General features: G+C 41.4%; 1 protein-coding gene across 1 annotated transcript; it reads left to right on the forward strand.

Moving 5' to 3' along the window:
• Window positions 1–9,836: 9,836 nt before the first annotated feature.
• GTPBP4 (GTP binding protein 4) lies at window positions 9,837–22,723 on the forward strand. The gene is made up of 17 exons (XM_075045770.1): window positions 9,837–9,982; window positions 10,719–10,889; window positions 12,188–12,291; window positions 12,369–12,505; window positions 13,112–13,212; window positions 13,583–13,675; window positions 14,195–14,386; window positions 14,470–14,535; window positions 16,825–16,914; window positions 17,366–17,476; window positions 17,747–17,824; window positions 17,933–17,984; window positions 18,548–18,648; window positions 19,557–19,754; window positions 20,669–20,734; window positions 21,872–22,006; window positions 22,524–22,723. The coding sequence occupies exons 1-17, from the start codon at window positions 9,935–9,937 to the stop codon at window positions 22,674–22,676; spliced, it is 1,896 nt and encodes a 631-aa protein (XP_074901871.1). The 5' UTR covers window positions 9,837–9,934; the 3' UTR covers window positions 22,677–22,723.
• Window positions 22,724–23,172: the final 449 nt, after the last annotated feature.

Raw genomic sequence — 23,172 nt, forward strand, 5'->3', positions numbered from 1 at the left:
CAAGAAGGCTGGAGGGGCACAAGAAGTTGGCACAGGACACAACCGGGGCACCTGACCCAAACTGGCCAACGGTGTATTCCATACCATGGGACGTCCCATCTAGTTTAGGAACTGGGAAGTGGGGGCTGGGAATCGCCGCTCGGAGACTAACTGGGTGTCGGTCAGCGGGTGGTGAGCAATTGCCCTGCGCATCATTTGTACATTCCAATCCTTTTATTACTACTGCTGTCATTTTATTAGTGTTGTCATTATCATTATTAGTTTCTTCTTTTCTGTTCTATTAAACCGTTCTTATCTCAACCCACAAGTTTTACTTCTTTTTCCCGATTTTCTCCCCCATCCCACTGGATGGGGGGGAGTGAGTGAGCGGCTGCGTGGTGCTTAGTTGCTGGCTGGGGTTAAACCACGACAGAGGGAGAGAAGGACCCTGTGCTTGGAGTGTGGAGGACAAGGCACGTGGAAAGACACTGGAAATGGTGTGGGGAGTAAGAGCTTGTGGGAAATTAATGGGGAGCAGATGGCAACGCAGGCTTTGTGGCCTTGCTTTGCAAAGCAGCAGGTCTGGGATCAGTGGCACGGCACTCCCCTACAGACTAAGAGGGAGGCTTTCTCTGTATCAGTAAATTGCACATCAGTTGTCTCATTTCCAACAAAATGCCAGTGACTGAATGTTTCGGGAGCATTTCTCTGCATCACATGCACAGGATCCTTCCCGATTGTTAGTGTTAATACATTGTAAACAGGAGTAATTGAACACTAATTACCCCTCTGTTTGCACTTTGTAGTCTAGGGGAGCGCCTGCTCTGGGTCAGATCACAGGCAAACGGCAGCACTGCTGTGCAACCGTTACAGCTCCATCTACAGTGACAGAGCCCTCTGTTGTATCGCCTTTTGGGCTGTTTGGATATGTGCTATTATGTCGTGGTTTAACTCCAGCCAGCAATTAAGCACCACGCAGCTGCTCGCACCCCCCCCCCCCCCCCGGCAGTGGGATGGGGGAGAGAATCGGGGGAAAAAAAAAAGTAAAACTTGTGGGTTGAGATAAAGACAGTTTAATAGGACAGAAAAGTAAGTTATTAATAATAATAATAAACAAAAGAAGTGATGCACAATACAATTGTTCACCACCTGCTGACTGATGCCCAGCCAGTCCCTGAGTCACATTCCCCCCCCAGCCAACTCCCTCCCAGTTTATATACTAGATGTGACGTCCCATGGTATGGAATACACCTTTGGCCAGTTTGTGTCAGCTGCCCTGGCTGTGTCCCCTCCCGGTTTCTTGTGCACGTCCAGCCTCTGCTGGCTGGGCAGGATGAAAAGCTGAAAAGTCCTTGACTTAGTATAAACACTGCTTAGCAACAACTAAAACATCAGTGTGTTATCAACATTCTTCTCATCCTAAATCCAAAACACAGCACTATACCAGCTACTAAGAAGAAAATTAATTTTATTCCAGCTGAAACCAGGACATATTAGTTGAGAATAGCACTTACTATGCAGGAATGTTGCAAAGATTAATTAATTAGGTTTTTTTTTTAAGTTGGAAAAATGAAAAGTGCTATATAAGTGTTCCTAAGTATTATACAGCAATGGTTCACAACCTCAGTTTTTTTCTGATATTTCTTTGCAGCTTTAACTTCCTATCTCATACCACACAAATTTCTATTACCAGTAATAGTCCAGTATACCATGTGCCAAATGATAATTCCCCAAAAGTGTGTGAATTAAATCCTAAAGACAAGGACTGTTTTGTCAGTTTATAAGTATATATGCTATATTTTATATATTATATAAATATAAAATATATCAATATTGTATATTATATATTATATATTTAGGAAAGTGTGTATACATATATATACACCCACATATGTATGTATTACAAACAAGTATGTGTATATATATGTATAGGAACAATATGATAAAGGGAAGGGAAGTTTTAGTAATTCTTCACAGATGACACTGTGGTAATGCATTCCCCCAGGAATAATATGCATGTCCCTTTAGGTCCAGAACTCCTGTGTTTCTGACACTACCTTAGTAGCAATGATTCATAGCAAATACGAGATTATATAGTAAATTATATGCATTAAATCAGTCACTATCATAGTTTGCTACCAAAGGCCCTCCTGGATTTAGCCCACTATTATTTAAAGAAACTGTGAAGACATTCAGGTACTTTTGACAGGCTCTTTAACAGCACAGTGACAAGGTGACCTTATAAAAACCCCGACAGAGACTGGTAAGGAAGTGTTTTTTCTTTCCTCCATCCCACTGTGCTACAAATGCCATTTTTCCACAGTACAGTGTCTTTGTGTGCCATATGGAAATACAGGAAAAGCGACAGCAAAGGAAAGCCTGAAATGCTCAGTACCAATTCACATTTATGTCTCAGGGAGTTTTGTTCATTTAATTGCTAAGGAAAAATACTGCGAGGACATTCTCATTGAGCAAGAATCAATGAAAGGTTAAAAAAGCCTGAAAAAGACATTCGTTCATAAAACAAGGAGTGATTCTACAGCCACATAATTAGCAGGTATTTTTAGTTTTCCTTCAGAAAGAATGCCAGTCACATTCATGTGATTGACAAGGGCAATGCTGTTGTGACTGATACACAGAGCTGTATAGCCCGGAATGAAAGATGTGGAAGAAAGGGTTTGTGATGGGTGGAGATACTGGCAGCTGAAGGGCTGTGGGAGAGGGAGGTCAGTGAGCAGAAGGTAAAGAAAAGACAAAATTCAAATTGTGGAACTCTTTAGGTGGCCTTGGGTTCAGAGGAGAGGAAACTCCAATCATCCAAGCAAGCCTCTGTTCTGTCTCAGGAGAAATGTTCTGTCTTTTCTCTCACATCTGTGGCTGCAAGAATAGGGAACTGCAGAAATATTGCTGGCTAGCTAAACACCAGGCTGCAACCAACCTTTTCATGTTCTTGATCACGGCAGCCAAGCTTGGTCTTCAGACCACTGATAGCCTGACATGGTAGAGTGACTTGCAGGGCCAAACCCCAAAGGTGCTGGCAGACACTCTGATGATCCTTTGGTGGGATCTGCACCAGGGAACACAACTGACTGTTCCAGTACTCGGATAACCAGCAATTGCTACCCAGACGCACGGAGGTGACAAGCACACGAGACCCTGGGGCCGCCTACAGAAGTTAGGTCCATGCAGAGCGAGTGGTTAGGGCAAATTGTAACAATATCAGTAGCTCAAAATACAGTACTTGGCAAAAATACTACAACTGTGCCTTACGCTACGACCAAAAGACCCCGCAGAATGCCATCAATCTTTGAAACTAGCAGGAGGATGGCACGGTGCTGGTTTTGGCAGTGTGAGCGTGCTGTGACTCAAAAGCACCACCTGCTGACTCCACACCGCAGCAGAGATTTCCCAACGGCCACCTCAAATACTGCTTTATCTACCTGGCTGTTTCAGTGGGCTTAGCAGTATCAGGGTGATATTTTTAAAACGTCATTGCTAACACCTTTTAACTATGTGCTGACAAAGATTTAGTATTATTATAAAACCTAAACCCTACTGTCTTCAGTCTAGAATTGTGAGGATGAAGGCATTATTTTTGGAAAGGACATCAACTTCATTTCCAATTTTATGTCAAAAATACACCTGTAGATAGAGTTTATGTCATAGCTGGTTGCAGGGGCATTTAGATGTCACAATGCTCACTTTTCCAGTCAAAATGAAATAGGCATCTAAGTATAATAAAATGTGCATGCAATTATATGTCCCAGCAAAAATTACACCTGCAGATGTTGCCAAGTGCAAAAATCTAAGAACACTTGAAATTATTTCCAAACACGTGAAGCTTGAAAAGAGTAGAACTATATTACATATGAACTATATTTTATATATAGTGTATATATAAAATATATAATATATAACTATATTATATATTATGTAATATCTATTGCGAGTACAAAGCACATCCTGCCTTTGTAGTTTAAGGGATATCGACTTCTGATATTTACTCTTCTGGATCTTAAAGGCCTTTAAGTCTTAAACAAGGACTAATAAAATCATAATTAAATAAAACATTAATATGGCCCTCCTCTGTGTTAGTTCCCAACACCACTGTTACTGTTTCTTCTTTTTTATTCCCCTTCTTTTTCTCTCCTTTTCCTCTCTCTCTCTCTCACATGGAAAATTTTCCTAGGCAGATTCCTCCCGTCACTATTCGGGGAAGGCTTGCAGAAGCCTTTTGTGAGTGCAGTTTAATCGTTAGTGCCAATGAATTCCACAACCTTGGGCCTCTCTGTCAAGAGCCTCTGATCACCAGCAGTCTCAGCGCGGTCTCTGCCAACACGCCATTTTCCACAGCGCTACGGCGAGTCACGGACGGGACAGCAACCTAGGATGTAAAGTAATTTAAAATTAGGGTGATAATACAATAGCAGGAAGTGAGCTAGTAGGGCATAAAAAAACCTCTTTTGGACCTAAGAGATAGGCAGTAGCCTACCAGGCTCTTGAGGTGTCTTAGAGAGCTGCCTGGGGCACCCTGCGCCGCGCCGCGCACAGCGAGCACCTGGTCCCAGCCGAGGAAGGCTGGATGCGGCTCCTTGTGAAAACGTAACCAACGGATGCCGCTCTGTTGGGGCCAGAGGGTCTGCAGGGCTGACACGAGGCACTGTTTTTGCAGAGGAATTACCTATTCCTTAAAGCATGACGCAACCCTGCCAGCCCTGAGACTGAGCGTCCATATTCGGAAAGATTAGCGAAGCAACTCTTTCCTGACCATAATAATCACCAGACTTCAGATGGTTCCCGAGTATTTTTTTTTAATATCGGGAAGGTATGGTGTAGTAAGTGTCAGTAAGGGATCTGCTGAGGCTCTCTGCTCTTTCGTTTGGGTTTGGCTGTTAACTCCTCCGGGAGGGTGGGTGAGACAAGACGTTTCAGAAGCTCCACCTGGGGCTCTGAGGCTTTTAGAGGACTCTCCCAGCCTGCATCCTTGGTTGAATGCCAGCAGAGCAGGGGACACCGGAGAAGGCAGCTCTTCGTGAGCCCTCCCCTGCCCGTGCGACTGACCTGACCCCAGCAGCAGCGATGTGCCCCTGCTTATGCTGATGCTGAGGGTGAGGGTCTCCTTCTACAAGGCCCCCTCCCTCCCAGACTCCAGCAGGGGCAGCTGCCAGACACAGAGCGAATCCCCCGCTTGCCATCGCTGTTCTCTGTAATGCTACGATGGCAAATCATGTAACAAAAGGACATACTCCCCCATCTCCATTTTGATAAAGCTGTCTCCTTCCTCAAGCAACCATAAAGAGGAGCAGCTGAGAAAGACGTAACACAGTATGTCTTTATTGTACTTCCTTTAACAACCTGAAAGTTTTCCCAGGATTACACGATAACTACAGCTATTAACATGCATATATTGCATTCCTGAGAGTGCTCCTAAGCGTCTCAGCCATGTTACCAAGACAGATTAGAAGGCATTACTCATCTGTAGCAGTATTGTTGCTCTCCAAAGCTCTTTGATCTATCACTGTGCATGCCCTTTGTAATGATAATTTAGTAAGAGAGGCTGATACTTAATAATTCAATTTTGGAACTTCCCCTTATCTGCCTTTTGTGTGCTGATATGAGGTGGCACCGTTTCAAAATAAAAGCATGCTTTTGATATTTCAGATACTGCAGATATATGTAAGCACTATTGCCTGTTTATAGCTTTATTTTCTGTATTTAATTAATGTGATACTACTGAGCTGGCAGTTCAGAGATTGATGTTCTCTGATAAAGTCCGGAGGAGTTGCTAGAGAAGAAGCAGTAGTTTCTGTAACTGCCACCTACCAGTGTCCCTTGGCCCTGAGCTTTTGCATCCAACCGATAGAACAAGAGGTGGGGAAGCTGCCAGGTCTGTTCAGGCCTGTGTCTCTTCATTGTGATGACCAGAATGGGACTATTTTTCTGCAACTTTGCTACTGACATGGAGCAGCTTTTTAAACTCAAGAAACCAAACTGAAGCAGAATTGCCTTCAGAAACAATATTTTCTGACCAGCTGTCCTGGTTTTGGCTGGGATAGAGTTAATTGTCTTCCCAGTAGCTGGTATAGTGCTATGGTTTTGGGTTCAGTACAAGAATAATGTTGATAACACACTGATGTTTTAGTTGTTGCTAAGTAGTGTTTAGACTAAGGCAAGCATTTTTAAGCTTCTCATGCCCAGCCAGCAAGAAGGCTGGAGGGGCACAAGAAGTTGGGAGGGGACACAGCCAGGACAGCTGACCCAAACTGGCCAAAGGGGTATTCCATACCATGTGATGTCATGACCAGTATATAAACTGGGGGGAGTTGGCCCGGGGGGGCAGATTGCTGCTTGGGGACAAACTGGGCATCGGTTGGCAAGTGGTGAGCAATTGCATTGTGCATCACTTGTTTTGTATGTTCCAGTCCTTTTATCAGTACTGTCATTTTATTATTGTTATTATTATCATTATTAGTTTCTCCCTTTCTGTTCTATTAAACTGTTCTTATCTCAACCCACAAGTTTTACTTTTTTTTCCCTGATTCTCTCCCTCATCCCAGTGGGGGCGGGGGGGGGGGGGGAGTGAGTGAGCAGCTGTGTGGTGCTTAGTTACTGGCTGGGGTTAAACCATGACACATACATAAGGACTGATAATGAAAACAGCTTTACAATAGCAGATTGTTGAAATGGCAGACAATCTTAATTTACACTTTAGCTGAATTTGGACAAGATTCTACAGAATGAATGTACTTACAGATGGAAGAATCCTACATGAACAGGTCTTTTCATTTTGTGGGACTAGGTGGCAAGGATTTTGTCTAATTGAAACACAGCAATTTGCTAATTATGTCCAACTCCATCAACCCCAACTGGATATCCCAAATCTGAGGCTAGTTCTGGAATTTTTCAGCTAACACTTTAGAACTATGGCTATTAAGCCAATGCCATATCTAGGCATAATACAAATGCCACGTAATCTGCAGAAGCATTTGTTACTGAGGAATGTTTGGGTGGCTCCCTGGGCGATGCCTATTCTTGTGCCCATTTTTCCAAGTACCTCTCTGGACGACCAGCACAGCACATGGTCTGAATGTTGCTTAGTGCCATTAGTTGGTCTTGCACAAGGTACAAGAACAATTTTGTGTCATTTTTAATTTCAAAGTGATATGAGTTATAGTCTACTGGAGTGGTGTTTTTAAAACATGAAACGGAGAATAAGTGTTACATGCCTGGAGTTTGCCATAAATATGAATGAGGATGTCTGAGCACAGAAAGCCAGCTGGGTTAAGGAACTATGTGGGCCAAAAGAAACATAACTTGACAAGGTCTTACCGCTCCTGGAGTAAATCTCCAGAGGACACAATACCCAGAACAGTATCCAAATCTTGTCTTGGAAGGAACTAGTTCTCTTGAAAACTGCTCAAGAAAGTAGTAATGGACATGCAGTGTGAGACCAGGGGTCCCAGGGGCCAGCTACTGGATAATCCGAATGTTGAGGGTCAGTTACATGAAGGGGGAGCCAGGCATGTCTGCGTGTGAGAGAGTTCTGAGTACCAGCAATGGGCGTGGGGCTGTGGGCCTCAGAGGCTCATACCTAAAAAAGTGCCAGAGTCTGGGGGGGCCTGGGGATGCTGGTCCCAGCTGCTGGGCAGTCTGAATGTCCCAGAGCAGCTACTGGAGCGATGCTCCCAGAAACTGGGGAGGCGTTGGGATATGCTTAGAGAAGAGCTCCTTCTACTCTGTAAAACAATGTTTTTGCGGGGAAAACACAATGTAAATAAAGTGCTAAGTCACTGTTCAAGAACACTTCAAGAAAGCAGACTGAAGTGGTCATATCAAAATGTTTATGAAGCAGCACGCCCCTTCGTAATAGGGCAGCTGCAGCACCATCGAGCGACTATAGAAACAGGGATGGATCTAACAGCATGTTTATGATTGAATAGTGCTCATACAGTCATTACTGAAATTAATTTCTGGAAAGGATTAGCTACTGGCTTGCTGATTAGATGAATTCTTACTTTTCAAATACCTTACAAATTTCCAGTGCATTGGTAAGCTGTTTGGAGCATTTCAGCAAAATTGAGAGTGCAAGAAATAAAGGAAATGTGGAAGGAGTTATGCATTTAAATTTCTAGTACTGCAGAAAAATGTGCAATGACAGAGTAATACATGACTAAATTCTCTCAAGTGGAAAATGTCATGCTTTGTGTGGAGAGAGAAAAAATAAATTGTGGAAGCCAAGGGAATTCTTAAATTTTAATCTAACTTGCCTTCCAAAGTGTATCAAGTAATTTGTAATTTATTCAAAACTGATGTATTTCAGTGCATGCCCACTTACTATTTGTGTCAAGTAGAAAACAGGAATAGACATGCAGACTGCAGTACATGCCTACATTTAGGTATCTTTCAGGTTTATGTCTTGTTTGAATCTCATGTTTGCTGGAGATATGGAAAAAAGAACAGAGCACAGGATATAGTCAAGATCATAAACTGCTCCAGGATTCACTCAGGCTTTGCCTTTATCTGAAAGGATGTACAATTTAGTATGAGACAAGTCACTGAAAGTTGCTATCAAAAAAAGGAAAAAAAAAAGAAAGAAAAAGGGCACTAGGAGTGTGTGTGTTTGGGGTTAGGAATCCAGGAGTCTGACAGAGGTGAGCCTGCTGCAGCTCCATGGCCCCAGGCTCAGCTGGAAGGAAGACTGAGTGCATACCCCCAGTGGGAGCACACACACAGAGTACAGATACGCTTGTGCACATGGCCAGCCACACAGACCGTCAACACTGAAATTATCCAGTAGCTGGCCCCTGGAGCCCCTGGTCTCCCAGCTGCATGCATACACACACACATACGTATGCATATATACATACACTGACATACAGTACGCACGCACTGCAGTCCCTCCAGTTCCTGGCACCCCAGACACGTGGCCGCTGTGTATCTTTGCCCCTTTTCCTGTGGCAGGCACTTGGCTCCATACACACAGACACAGAATAGAGTGCCCCCTTAACCAGGGAAATGGTTAGAAATGGAGTTTAATAGGGCAGGACAGACTGTCGCGATTGGGTGTCCAGGCCATGGTCAGACACGTGTACTGGCCAGCCTGTTGGCATGCTACCGGCCTTTTACCCCCTTTTCTCTCCATTTTCGTACACTTTTTCCTCCCTTATCCACCTTAATTTCTCCCTTTTCCCAGCTTTGCTCCTTTCTCTAAACAGCCCGTATGACTTGTACAATGACAAGATGCTCTTCCCGGCATCCCATAAGGAGCCCCACAACCCTGCACGCAGCAACCCCTCCAATCTGCAGGGTGATCCAGAGAGTTGCTCCTGTTGACCCACCTGGTGGGTGACACTCCTGGGCCACAGGGCAGACTGCTTGCGGTGCCAGCCTGGTGAGGAGACCGGTCAGGGGCCCCTTGGCCCTGGTAGGGTTACCGGGGTCCCTTCGCGGATCCTTGTTCTCCCCTCCTTTGCGCTAGTGGAAACTAGCCTTCAATCACATCACTGAGCAGGGCGAGGATGTATTTTGCCTTCGCGTTCCTACAGGCCACACAACGTGACTGCTCTAGATCATACTAACAGGCCATTTCTTGAACCCCTGCTCGCGGCTTGGTCTTTCTCCAGTAAAACCCCAAATTAATCCAGCGTGTCGCTCCCCACGGCAGGGCCCCCCAGAGCCTCCCGAGGCCCGTCCGGGCCCCAGCAACCCTGCCACCGGCCGCGCAGCACCCCGAGCTCACGCAGTCCGGCGGGAGGGAGGCCCAAGCGAAGCCGGACTGGGTCTCCCCAGCCCTGGAGCCCGCACGGGGGTGGCGGGCCGCCAGGCAGCCCCTCGGCCGCGGCCGCCCCTCAGCCCGGCCCTGCCTCCCGGGGACGGAAGCGCGGGTCTCTCGCGAGAGGTGCCGCCCCGCTCTCTTTTCCGGCGGCGTGCGGCTGGGCTCGGGCGGCCGGGCGACATGGCGCTCTACAACTTCAAGAAGATTACGGTGGTGCCGTCCGCCAAGGTAATGGCGTCGCTCCCCCTTGGCCGCCCCTCGGCGCGGGGAGAGCCCCTCCCGCGAGGCGGCGGCGGCTCGCTCGTGCCGCGCGTGAGGAGAGCGCTACCCGCCCCCCGCTGCCGGCGTGGCCTCGGCCTTCGCCGCCTGCCCCTCCCGCGGGACGCGTGGGCTCGCCCTGGGCTAGTGCTCCTGGGCCTGGCGGCCTGTACCATGCGGGGGGGGAAGCGGGGGTTCCTGTCAGAGGGAGGCACTGCGGCCTGAGGAGGGATCCTGGGGCTGCTCTTCTCCTCAGCCCCGCAGGGGGTTCGGGGTGGTCCCTACAGAAATCCCCCCTGTTTTCCAATCCCGTGTCATGCTTAGCCTCATCCCTGCGCGCATGTTTAAAATGAAGTTTTCACCTAGTCTAACGAAGGAGCTTTCGTTAAAAGTATGGTGCGTGGAGCTCCTCGCGGGGTTTTGGGCCTCCTGTGCTTCGTTGGTACCTGTCATGTTGCTGCCCGAGCTGCTGCTGTGGCAGGTGTGGACGGGAGGCCAACCCTCAGTCAGTTGAAATGAAAACCGGAGAGGGAGTGTACAAACTTCTTGTTATTACCCAGAGATGGGAACCTATCCTAAAACATACGTTGCAAACCATGTATGGTGTGGAGGTGGTTAACTGGCCTGTGTGCTCCTCCACTAAAATGAAATTTATGGCTTTTTTAAGAACTTGACAATTTGTATAATTATGTTTCCTTCATTGCAGGACTTCATAGATTTGACATTGTCAAAGACTCAGCGGAAGACCCCAACTGTCATTCATAAACATTATCAAATCCATCGGATTCGACATTTTTACATGCGAAAAGTCAAATATACGCAACAAAATTACCATGATAGACTCACTCAGATTTTAACAGATTTCCCCAAATTAGATGTAAGTGTTTTGTCATTTGATCATAAAGGACCTTTGCTTTCACGGTATCAGGAATACTTCCTCAACAGCATATTGGTTTTATTTGAGTTTATTTTGACCTGAGTGACATCTTGCTGATTCACTGTGTAGATGATTTTGACTGATTCCCAGTAGATTTTACAGGGAGTAATTTTAGGCAAACCTGTTCTGCAAAAATAGTATGTTCCTACTAAGAAAGGAAGTCTAAATTGTGCCCATGGATGGTCATTGAAGGGTGAGTTTTAGAAGGTTTTAGCTGATCAAATATGTTTGCCAGAAGTTGCTGTTGAATGAAGAGAAAGAAAGTGTGGGGTTTTTTAAGTATGTTGTGTCTCCTTATTTCTTCTTTGTGTATGTGTATGTAAATTGTGCTTATGATTAGTCTTCCCTAGAAGATATTTGCAGGAAGTAAGAAATGTCCAAATATATCACATTGCTTCCCATCTTCAGTTCTTCAGAAGTTACTTTGATAACATAAACATTGTTCTTGGCCCCAAAAAGGATAGTGTTGGAAACAAACTCTGATAAGATGCACATAGTCTTAACTGCCCAACAACTGCAACTGGATCCACATGTCCAGTGGGGCTTTTTATGTAGGCAGTTTTCTGCTCATGCTTAAATTGTTGACCTGCAATAGTATTTTTTCCTGAGGTTTTCATATCTGATGAGTATTACTGCAGAACTCCCACAGATATCTTCTATGTTTTGTTGAATATCACATGATGAAAATTCTGCAAATAAATACGTAAGTAGCTGAAATATTTTGTTTAAAAGATTTGAACCAAAGATTCTGCTTCCTTGGAAAGCTAAAGGATTTATTTGGGAGTTGAAGAAACCCTTCTTACCCAGTCTTGCACAGAAATTTAATTTAGCACTCAGAAAAAGGGAGGAATTAATATTGTTGCTGTGTTTCTGGTATAGTGTGAATTTGCTTTTAGAAACTACTTCTGCAGGCTTCTTGCAGTTTCTTATTTTAAAAAAAAACCTTCTAAAGTTGTAATACAAAGTATTTTACAAAGCAAAAGATCAAATGGAAGCTCCATATGAATGAGTTCAAGATGTGTTTGCAGAAGAAATTCAAAGCGATTTAAGATTTATGCATTTAGTGACCAAGCAGATTATTTTTCTTACATAAGATAGTAATGAGAACTGTTTGGCTTGTATTGTCGTTTGTGTTGCTGTACTGGAGAAAAAAAAATGAACCTACATAGTTGCCAAGAAATAGTCATCTTAAAAAAGGAAAATATTAGGCTTAATTTTGCTTTATGCTTTTGTTTTAGGATATTCATCCTTTTTATGCAGATTTGATGAATGTTCTCTATGACAAAGATCACTACAAGCTGGCTTTGGGGCAGATTAATATTGCCAAGAATCTGATTGACAAGTAAGGGACATTAATTTCTTCAATTTTGTACCTGCCTGGTTGGCTGTTGGCTAAATTCTTGTTTCTTGTCTCCACAGTGTTGCTAAAGACTATGTGCGGCTGATGAAGTATGGTGATTCCCTTTACCGCTGCAAACAGCTGAAACGTGCTGCTCTGGGACGAATGTGCACAATTATCAAAAGACAGAAACAAAGCTTGGAATATTTGGAGCAAGGTTTGTGTTAAAAATAGGCTAATATAAGGCATGTGAATTGGATGTAAAATTTATTCTTACACTTAATAACAGAAGAATGTGTTTTGTACAGAATATAGACACAGGAAATATAGAAATAGTTTCAAAATCCCCAAATATTTAGAATTTATTTTTTAAGTAAATAGTTTTCTCTTTGAAAAGTCTTTAAATTTTATTTTATTACTAACAGTTCTAAAATGTTTTTCTTTGCTTAGAAGTCATAGCCATGCTTTTATTTATCGTTATTTTCACTAACATATATTTGAAAAATATTGCTAAAAATTTTCCAAACAATACGCCTTACTTCAGGCTTATTATTCCTTCAGGTTACGTTGCCTGATTTGATGGGGTCATTCTAGCTAAAAGACAGTGGTCTTCATTTTTTAAATATTTATTAAGTTTCTTTTTTTGTTGTACGTAGATACTTGTGGAGTTTACAAAGTATTACACGTTTTCATAAATGATCAATCAAATTATGTCAGAAAAGTTATTAATTTGTATATAAACAGTTCAGCATACGAATTTTAATTCCGTTTCAGTAAAACTTAAATTATTGCAAATACTTAAAAAATATTCTTAACATTTCAGTGCGACAACATTTGTCTCGTTTGCCAACCATCGATCCCAATACAAGAACTCTTCTGTTGTGTGGCTACCCGAATGTTGGAAAATCTAGCTTTATAAATAAGGTATGTGAATGTTTTTTTTCAAAAATAATACTCAGTACCGTTTAGTTAAAACAAGGTAACATTTAAACAATTTGATACCATTATGGTACTGTCTGCTGTGAGCATCAGCAAGTTCAAATGTGTGAGTAGGGGTTGAATGAAATTCCTGGAGGGATAAATGGAAAACTACAATATATTTCACTCTTAAAAATTATTATCTTTTCCAAAACAGCCTGTATCCCATTAACATATTTTCTGATAGATAATTTTTGCAGAGAAGCCAGAATAACTGTTTTTAGTTTTTTTTTTAGCAAAGGAAGTTTATTATAATTATGATACACTGCTCGCAGGAAATTTTCAGTAAATGTGTGTGAATAAATCTTGTTTTAAGGTTACAAGAGCAGATGTAGAAGTGCAGCCTTATGCTTTTACCACAAAATCTCTCTTTGTGGGACATATGGATTATAAGTATCTGCGTTGGCAGGTAAGAACTGTTACTATTTTGCATTTTCTTTAAAGAATTAACTGGGTGTAATCTGGTTTGCCATTTTGCAATGTGAATTGCATTTTTGTGTCTTGATGAGACACACTATGTCTGAGAGCTGCTGTGCAAGGATACAGTGTGCCAAATGAGGGCAGCAGTCAAAAGCTATTCTAAAAATGTACATGTATGGGTGTGTTTTCAATTTGAGGGAAGAATGGCAATGGAATTACTGACTAAAGTCAGCTCACTTTTTATCACTGTCAAATTCTGGGCCAGGTTGGGGCAGGGCTTTTCCTACTTGTTCAATACTTGGAGTGTTGGTTATTCTGAAACCTCATCCTTCTCCTATTACTCCATTTTCACATTTTAAATTTGGCCGAGTTTATAGTCTTACTTATGACTGAAAGGAAAGAATAGTGCTGTCTTAAAAAAGACAATATTGACCAGAAATCAAGCACATGTCCTGAAATAGCATATCAATTATCCTGTACTAAGGCCTGACAATTACATTAATTTTAGGTAGTAGATACTCCTGGTATTTTGGATCATCCTTTGGAGGATAGGAACACCATTGAGATGCAGGCTATAACTGCGCTTGCACATCTTCGTGCTGCTGTGCTTTACGTGATGGATGTGTCTGAGCAGTGCGGACATAGCCTGGAGGAGCAAGTAGAGCTCTTCAGAAATATCAAGCCCCTGTTTGCTAACAAGGTAGGTTTGTTTACATTATTAATAACCCCCAGGTTTTTATAACATGATAACTTCAATTATGATTCTTTTTTTCTTTTTTTTAGCCACTTATAATTGTTGCAAACAAATGTGACGTGAAGAGGATTGCAGAACTTCCTGAAGAGAGTCAGGTTAGACTACTTCTCCCACCTCTCTCTCTCTTCTGACATTTACAAAAATATGCGCAAGTGTTGTGGATGGCTATCATTCGTATTGGGCAAAAACTTTTACATGATCATTTCTTTATCTAACTGTTTAATAGTGTAATGGAAAGTAGCTTTCCAGGTCTTGACCCATATCTTTCTTAAGTACTGTGTACTTTGCTTGCCAATGTGACGTCCATTTACAAGAAGGGTCGGAGGGAGGATCCAGGGAACTACAGGCCTGTCAGCTTGACCTCGGTACTGGGCAAGATTATGGAACAGTTCGTCTTGAGTGTGCTCACATGGCAAGTCCAGGACAACCAGGGAATCAGGCCCAGTCAGCATGGGTTCATGAAAGGCAGGTCCTGCTTGACCAACCTGATCTCCTTCTGTGACCAGGTGACCTGCCTAGTGGATGAGGGAAAGGCTGTGGATGTTGTCTACCTCGACTTCAGTAAGGCCTTTGACATGGTCTCTCATAGCATACTCCTTGAGAAGCTGGCGTCTCATGGCTTAGACAAGTGTACTCTTCGCTGGGTAAAAAACTGGCTGGATGGAGGATCCCAGAGGGTTGTGGTGAATGGGGTGAAATCCAGTTGGCAGCGGGTCACAAGTGGTATTCCCCAGGGCTCAGTATTGGGGCCAGTTCTGTTTAATATCTTTATCCATGATCTGGATGAGGGGATCGAGTGCACCCTCAGTAAGTTTGCGGATGACACCAAGTTGGGAGGGAGGGTTGATCTGCTCGAGGGCAGGAAGGCTGGGATCTGGACAGGCCGGATCGATGTGTCGAGGCCAATTGTATGAGGTTCAACAAGGCCAAGTGCGGGGTCCTGCACTTGGGTCACAACAACCCCATGCAGCGCTACAGGCTTGGGGACATTGGAATGGGCTGCCCAGGGAAGTGGTTGAGTCACCATCCCTGGAGATACTCAAAAAGCGAGTGGACAGGGTATTTCAGGACATGGTTTAGTGGGCCTGGTTAATGGTTGGACTTGATGATCTTGAAGGTCTTTTCCAACCTAAATGATTCTATGATTGTATAAGTGGCTGGAAAGCTGCCCGGCAGAAAAGGACCTGGGGGTGCTGGTTGACAGCCGGCTGGATATGAGCCAGCAGTGTGCCCAGGTGGCCAAGAAGGCCAACGGCATCCTGGCTGGTATCAGAAACAGTGTGTGGGGAAGTGATTGTTCTCCTGTATTCGGCACTGGTGAGGCTGCACCTTGAGTACTGTGTTCAGTTTTGGGCCCCTCACTACAGGAAAGACATTGAGGTGCTGGAGCGTGTCCAGAGAAGGGCAACCAAGTTGGTGAGGGGCCTGGAACACAGGTCTTATGAGGAGCGGCTGAGGGAACTGGGGCTGTTTAGTCTGGAGAGAAGGAGGCTGAGGGGAGACCTCATCGCTCTCTACAACTACCTGAAAGGGGGTTGTAGTGAGGTGGGTGCTGGTCTCTTCTGTCGGGTGGCTGGTGATAGGATGAGAGGAAATGTCCTCAAAGTTGTGGCAGCGGAGGTTTAGGTTGGATATTAGGAAAAATTTCTTTACTGAAAGGGTTGTCAGGTCTTGGAAAAGGCTGCCCAGGGAAGTGGTTGAGTCACCATCCCTGGAGGTGTTCAAAAAGCATGTAGACAAGGCACTCCAGAACATGGTGTACTGGGCATGGTTGATGGTTGGACTCGATGATCTTGAAGGTCTTTTCCAACATAAATGATTCTATGATTCTATGATAATGTATATGCTTGCCTGAATATCATAAATGCGGGACAGAAAGAAAGTCCTTAGTGGTTTCAGAAATCTCTGACGCTGTGGGAACTTTCAGTTACTACTGTAGTTGGAAGTAAGACTGAATAGCCTTGTTCAATAATTATTTCAGTAAAAGTTCAGAGACAATGAGCACTACACTGAGAGGTGTTGCTGAACAGTTGCAGTAGAAGGTCCCGCTGGGCAACGCGTTGTGTATATGCAGGGCTATTTCTTATGTATCTACAAGTTCAAGGACACATAAAATTTGTGTTTCTGTCACTGTTTTTTTCTTTTTCTTTTTTCCTTATGGATCATTTATAGGTGCCTTTTAGAAAGTAGTTATTTGCTTATAAAAGAAGAAACAGATTAAATAGAACTGTAGTTGTAAAGTTTTTGTCATGTTTTTAGAAACACGTTCTAATAAAATAGTAACAAGTTGCATGTATTGATATTGGATTAAGAGTTCTGTTCTTAATGTATCAGTATATTAAGAAATGAGCAGAATGTCATTCTTTGGGATGTTTCTATTTTAGAAAATATTTGAAACTTTTGAAGCGGAAGGATTTTCTGTAATAGAGACAAGTACTCTAACAGAAGAAGGTGTAATGCAAGTTAAAACAGAGGTAAGTCTCTCTTCTCTCAATTTCATTCCAAATGAACAGCTAACATTTTGCCTCATTTGTATGAATTTAATCTCAGTTGAACTGTGCATTACAGTGATTGATAAACTTTAAGCATGTTATCATTTGTAGCCTGTTGAGCCTCAGTGGACTTGGGTGCAAATGAAAAATTATGTCTAATAAAAGTAATATTTTAAAAAACATTTGGTGATTTTTTTCTGAGTCCTGTTGCTTTCTCTTATTGTCAGCTCATAAAAAAAAAAAGGATCGCATGCATCTTCCCATGATACTTTTTATATAAAATAATTCAGTGCTTTCTTGAGAGCTAGAGAGGTAAGATATTAGAGAGAAGATGAGATGTGAAGTTAGATATTTGGGATTGAAAGCCTACTGTGTCATTTGTTGTATCAGGAAGGCTTCATTCCTTACCTAATGTTGTCATGTGCACTTTCAGGCCTGTGACAGACTGTTGGCCCATCGCGTTGATACTAAAATGAAAGGAAATAAAGTGAATGAAGTATTGAATAGATTACACTTGGCCATGCCAACCAAAAGAGATAATAAGGTAGGCTACATCTTTACACTTTTTAGTGTATTTCCCAGCACTTCTTAAGTAGAATAAGAATTCTCTTGTCTTAACATGTGAACAGATTAATATGGTGAAATTTGTTTATTTTTTATCTGTAACTGCCTTTGCTGGTGGGATAGTCAGCTTGGCATTTTTATTCTTTAGAAGTACATTACTCTGCAATGGTGATTTATAGCATTATAAAAAAAAAATGATTCCAACTTTTTTTCCCTTTTTTATTGGGGTGGGTTGTTGCATTAATTTCAGGAGCGGCTGCCTTTTATACCTGAGGGAGCAGTAACACGTAAGAAACGCATGGAAGTAGACACACCCAGGAGGAAATTGGTAAGTGGCATCTCTTAATTAGGAAATCAGCAGATGGATTTTAAATCTGCTGTATTAGCCCATAGATTTTAAATTAGATGGTATATAAAGCCACGCATGTCTTTGCAGGAGAGAGATCTTGAACTTGAAATGGGAGATGATTATGTTTTGGATCTTCAGAGTAAGTATTATCTAAAAATCAGTATTATTATTAAGCAATAAAATTTGGCTATTTCAATCTTAAGGGAGAATACCTAAACCTGACTCTTTTCAACTAATTACCAATGCCATACTATGCATACTATACCGTTGCATACTATCTGTTCCAGAACTCATGTCATAATACCACTCAGTTGTTTCCCATTATAGAGTCCCAGACATACAATGACTGGTCTGATGATTCAAGTGGTTTTTTTCCCTTCCATTTTATATTGTACTACCTCATTAATTCTTGATGCTCTCTTTGTTAAGAAAGTATCAATATGAGAGAGAATGCATGTATTTTGTTTCAGCTGAATATCTGTTGCTTATTATGGCTTGGCAGTGGATCATGTCATTGAACAATATTTGGTGGTAGGAAGGAGTTAGAAGTGTGTTTGTGAATATGTCAGAGATGCTACCAAATTCTTGCCACTTAAGGATATGGCACTTTTTTTTTTATTATGATCTGAATGTTGTTTTCTGTCATTGAACATTCTTTGAAATTATTTTTGTCTCTTTATTAACTTTTGTTATATTTTTAAGAATACTGGGACTTAATGAATTCATCTGAAAAATATGATAAGATACCAGAGATATGGGAAGGTCATAATATACTTGACTACATTGATCCGGATATAATGAAAGTGAGTTTTCAGTTATTCTTTTTACACTTTTCTTGCCTCTTTATCCCTTTATTTGTTTAGTGTAAATTACTGTATTTGTAGATTATAAACAGTATGTCATGAGAACAAGTTCTTTTACATTGTCTGCACTTCCCATGGGAAAATATACTGTTTTCTGAATGACCAAGGACAGAATTTCAGAAGAATGGAAAATTGCTTTACCTTGTCAGAATGATGGTGATCTTATCTTTTCCATCCTAAAATATAAGGTTTGCAGGAGAAGTTATATTTCTTCATTTTTTGAGTTACGCCAGAAGGAATGTAGCTATCAAACTTTATGTATTATTAATAATATGAAATTCACTCATCAAATCTATGTCTATTGGAGTATGACGTTAAAGGAGGTGGACTGAACTCTCAATTTATAACATTTTTATTTAATAACGAGCACTGTTCTTATTTCTTGCTGGTTGTTGAGGAGAAGCAGTGAGTGCAGACTACAGAGCCTGCCGGTTCTGCAGTTAGGTTCATCTGAATTGCTGGTGTTCCAGACTTGTGCTAAATGTAGAAAGAGAAAGTTTTTTTCAGAGTGTGTTTCCAGAAATGGCACAACTAGCACAGGTCACAGTATAGTACATCTGCATTCATGCAGTGGGCAGCTTTGGGGCAGTCACACAAATACAGCCAGACTATAATGCTATGTGATCAAATAAATCTGCGTAGTAGTGTCCCCCACAGGTTTGCAGTAATCTGTATCACCAACTGCATTAAGTGTGGCTGGAGGGGTCATTGTTGAGTAATGTAGTTCCTTCTTTGAAGGGTCTGCATACTGTCATGGCCCTGGGCCATGCAAAAATGTATTGTTGAGGATTCTAAGTCAAGGATTTGATGAGCATGTTGATTTTCATTTCATCTCTTCAAAATCTAAGAAACTGGAAGAACTAGAGAAAGAGGAAGAGCTGAGAGAAGCTGCTGGAGAATATGACAGTGAACCAGAAAGTGAAGATGAAGAAATGATGGAAATCCGACAGTTGGCAAAACAGATCCGAGAAAAGAAGAAACTGAAAATCCTGCAGTCAAAGGAAAAAGATACTCGAGGTCCGAGGATGCCTAGAACAGCTAAAAAGGCAAGTATAGAACATATTCTGTAGTAAAATCTTGCTGATGTATAATAACTTCATGAAAACATAAACCAGTATTGGGTAGTGGAACTGATCACCTTTTCTCATGTTTGGCCATCTCACTTGCTACTTGCTTCCTTCTGTCCTCTTAGGCATTCTGGTCACTACTTAGTTGTGGAGGCCAAACCAAATGAGTGATAGTAGCCCTTTTTTTGTGCCACACAAGTGAGTCTTTTGTAAAATTCCACGTATATTGAAGAAAAAGTTTTCAAGAATACAGTTCAGCTCGTTTAATTGGGTTGCTGTATCATATATTGTTGTTATTATTGTTGTTTGTTTATTTATTCTGAATTCAAATAATTAGGAGAATTGTATAATTACTTAAAATCACAGTCATGTAAAATTTGTTATGGGGCCCTCCTTATGCTGGAAAAGATTGTATATTTCTTTTTGGAAGCTAGGTATCACTCTTCCTAATGTCAGAATCTCTTGTGACTAGTCCAGGATGATTGCAAAGCAATAAACTGATAACTAGACATTTTGAGAAAATAAATCTTGCTGATTTTGCATGCAATATTTCTTATCTTCCCCAAAGTGTGTGCCTCTTGGGAGAGAAGGAAACATTTCTGACTGAAATACCTCTCTTTGTCACCTTCCTCCCAAAAAGGCAAACTATTCGAAAGATCTTTAGAGAATGCTGGGACATTGCAATCCTGTGAAGAAGGATTTATCAGTGAAGAGAATTAAATTGCAATAAAGGAAATGTGAAGTTATGACTTCCATTATCTGCTTGTGGGGTGTGCCAAAGGAATAAATGTGTAGTGAATATAATGGGCTTGTGGTGGTATATTAAGACAAAAAAATAAGATAGAACCATACTTTTTTGAAACAAACATGTTTTTTTAACTGTCTTTTTACAGGTCCAGCGGAAGGTGCTAGAGAAAGAAATGACTGATCTTGGACTGGACATGACTAATAAAGATGATGTAAGTTTTTGCTAATTAAACACAATGTTTATGTAAAAGAGATCAATGTCATTACATGCTAAATTTCTTTGAGCACATTTGAAATGCGTATTACAGTTGGCATGAGAGAGGTGGGATTTATTAAGGAGAAAATAGGAAACCCAGATGAGGCAGTCGATACTGGAATTTTTGGGTGATGTGATCAAAACATGTTGGGTAGGCTGAAAAAATAAACATTTATCAAGAATTGCATATATATGTATGCACTGCTTTCTATTAGAACTCTTTTGGAATTTGTATAGGATTCAAGAACGGGGTTTGGCTGAACATACTTAATTTTCAAGTCTGCTTTGTTGGATGAGACACTATGTCAGAAATAGCAGTAATGTCAGATCAGGCTTATCTTTTCACGGTTCATTAATTCTGTGAGTTGTTATTGAAGTTTTTGAGGGCAACTGGCATCTCTAGATGTAAGGCAGCTGAAGTACTTCAAACGTAGATTTGCCTTCAGGAGACATTTCTTTTTATCAGAAATTTTTAAAAAATCCATTTTGTACAGCAAATCCAGCAGTATTATGGCTATCTACATCTTGAGACCTTAAATTCTTTGACTAAACAAGGAGTTAGGAAACAAGGAATGTCAACACTACACATCTGAAGCAAGCATTTATGCTTCTCAGAGCTGACATGCCATGTTGATTTAGGAGCGATCTCGGTGAGGAGGAATTTAATACTTACGCTGTAGGATGGTAAGTCTTCATGTCCAAAATTCTTTAGGGCTTTGCTCTGTAAACAGGGCACTAAATCAGTGTAGGTTTCTTCATTGCTTTTTTGCTGTTGCTAAATTGCTTCAGTATTGCTATCCATTAATTTGTCTGTGTCTTTTTATCCATTACTTATACATCTACTCAGAAAAAAAATCAGAAAACTGGAGTTAATAATTGTGAAAAGAACATCCTAATATTCACCGAAATTTGAGTACTACTGTAGGACAGAAAGGCAGTGATCAACAGTTGACAAGGTCTTTATGTTACTATGGGATAGCCAATATAATGTATCACAGCAGTCCACTTCCTGTTTTTTTGTATTAGTCTAATTAGAAATGGAGCATGTCTGAGCTGATTGTTTCTAATGATAAAGTGATGTTTTGAATTGCAGGCACATTATGTGAGAAGGTCCCGTAGTGTTACAAGGAAACGTAAACGTGATGAGTCTGAAACCCCGAAATCTGTGGCACGCAGTCGCAGCTCCTCTCGCACACCACGGGATGTTTCTGGTCTTCGTGATGAAAAGGTTTGTTATTTATAGCAATTAAACCAGCACGATTGTACTTAAACCAGCTTCTGGGAAACTTCATACTAGGCTGGTTATGTTTGTCCAGAGTTCATCTTTCTTCTGTTTGCAGCTTCATCTTCTGTTCATTTGAACTTTCTATACTTTAAAAATGCCTACTTCGTTCGTACAAGTAACATAACATAATACAGGCTAAGAAAGTACATTTTGAATTTTTGTCTCTAAATGCAAGTATGAAGGAAGAGTTCTGCAAACTGTGGAGTTCCACCTTTAGCAAGTTAGGAATTCCAGGGATAGTGTGATCATTTTGTTAGCGTACTGGAGAATGGAGAGTTTCACAAAGGAGGATTAGTGTCACTTGCAGTGATGCTGTTCCAGAGTTGCAGATGGTGGTGTATGTTCAGTGTTAGTCAATGTCCTTGTTAAAATCATCTAGCTTTGTGGTTTTTTAAAAGGTAAAGCTAGTTGCCTGAGCTACTAAGGAAGTTACTCTGCATGTTTGTTTGTTTTTAAATAGATGGTGAAGAAGGTCAAGACTATGGCAAAGAAAGCTCAAAAGAAAATGAATCGCCTGGGCAGGAAAGGAGAGGCGGACAGACACATATTTGACTTGAAGCCAAAACATCTGCTGGCTGGAAAGAGAAAATCTGGTAAAACACAGAGAAGATAAGCAGTCTTCTGAATTAAAACTAATTAAACATAGCTTTTAAAAACTAATTTCTAGTCCTGTTTTCCTTTTTAGTAATATATTTTAAAAGTATGTGTTTTGTGTTAGTGGTTAAGATACTTGAAGCTCGGAGAGGGAAAGTTCTGATACTTTGCTGTTTTAAGTGGGTTAGTAATACCATGAGAAATTTGTTGATAGCAGTGGCACAAACCATTTCTAAGTAGCCATCAAAAATACCACTTCATTCCATTTTCTTACTACTGACCATCATGTAGCAATAAAGCATTTGAAGTTTTATGTAAAACTAGATTTAAAATGAGGTTAAATCTAGAAACATGAAGTATTTGTTAATAAAGCTGCTGTCAGAATTAAAAACGCACAGCTTCATAAGGTACTGCATCAGTAAGGTTTGGGTTTCTGTGTGCAAGTTAGTTCTTTGATGTCTAGTAAGTGGTGAGTTTACGTTGTAGGTGAAGGCTGAAATTGGTGGGGAGGTAAT

Source organism: Buteo buteo, chromosome 2 (assembly GCF_964188355.1).
Source record: "Buteo buteo chromosome 2, bButBut1.hap1.1, whole genome shotgun sequence".
NCBI classification, from domain to species: domain Eukaryota; kingdom Metazoa; phylum Chordata; class Aves; order Accipitriformes; family Accipitridae; genus Buteo; species Buteo buteo.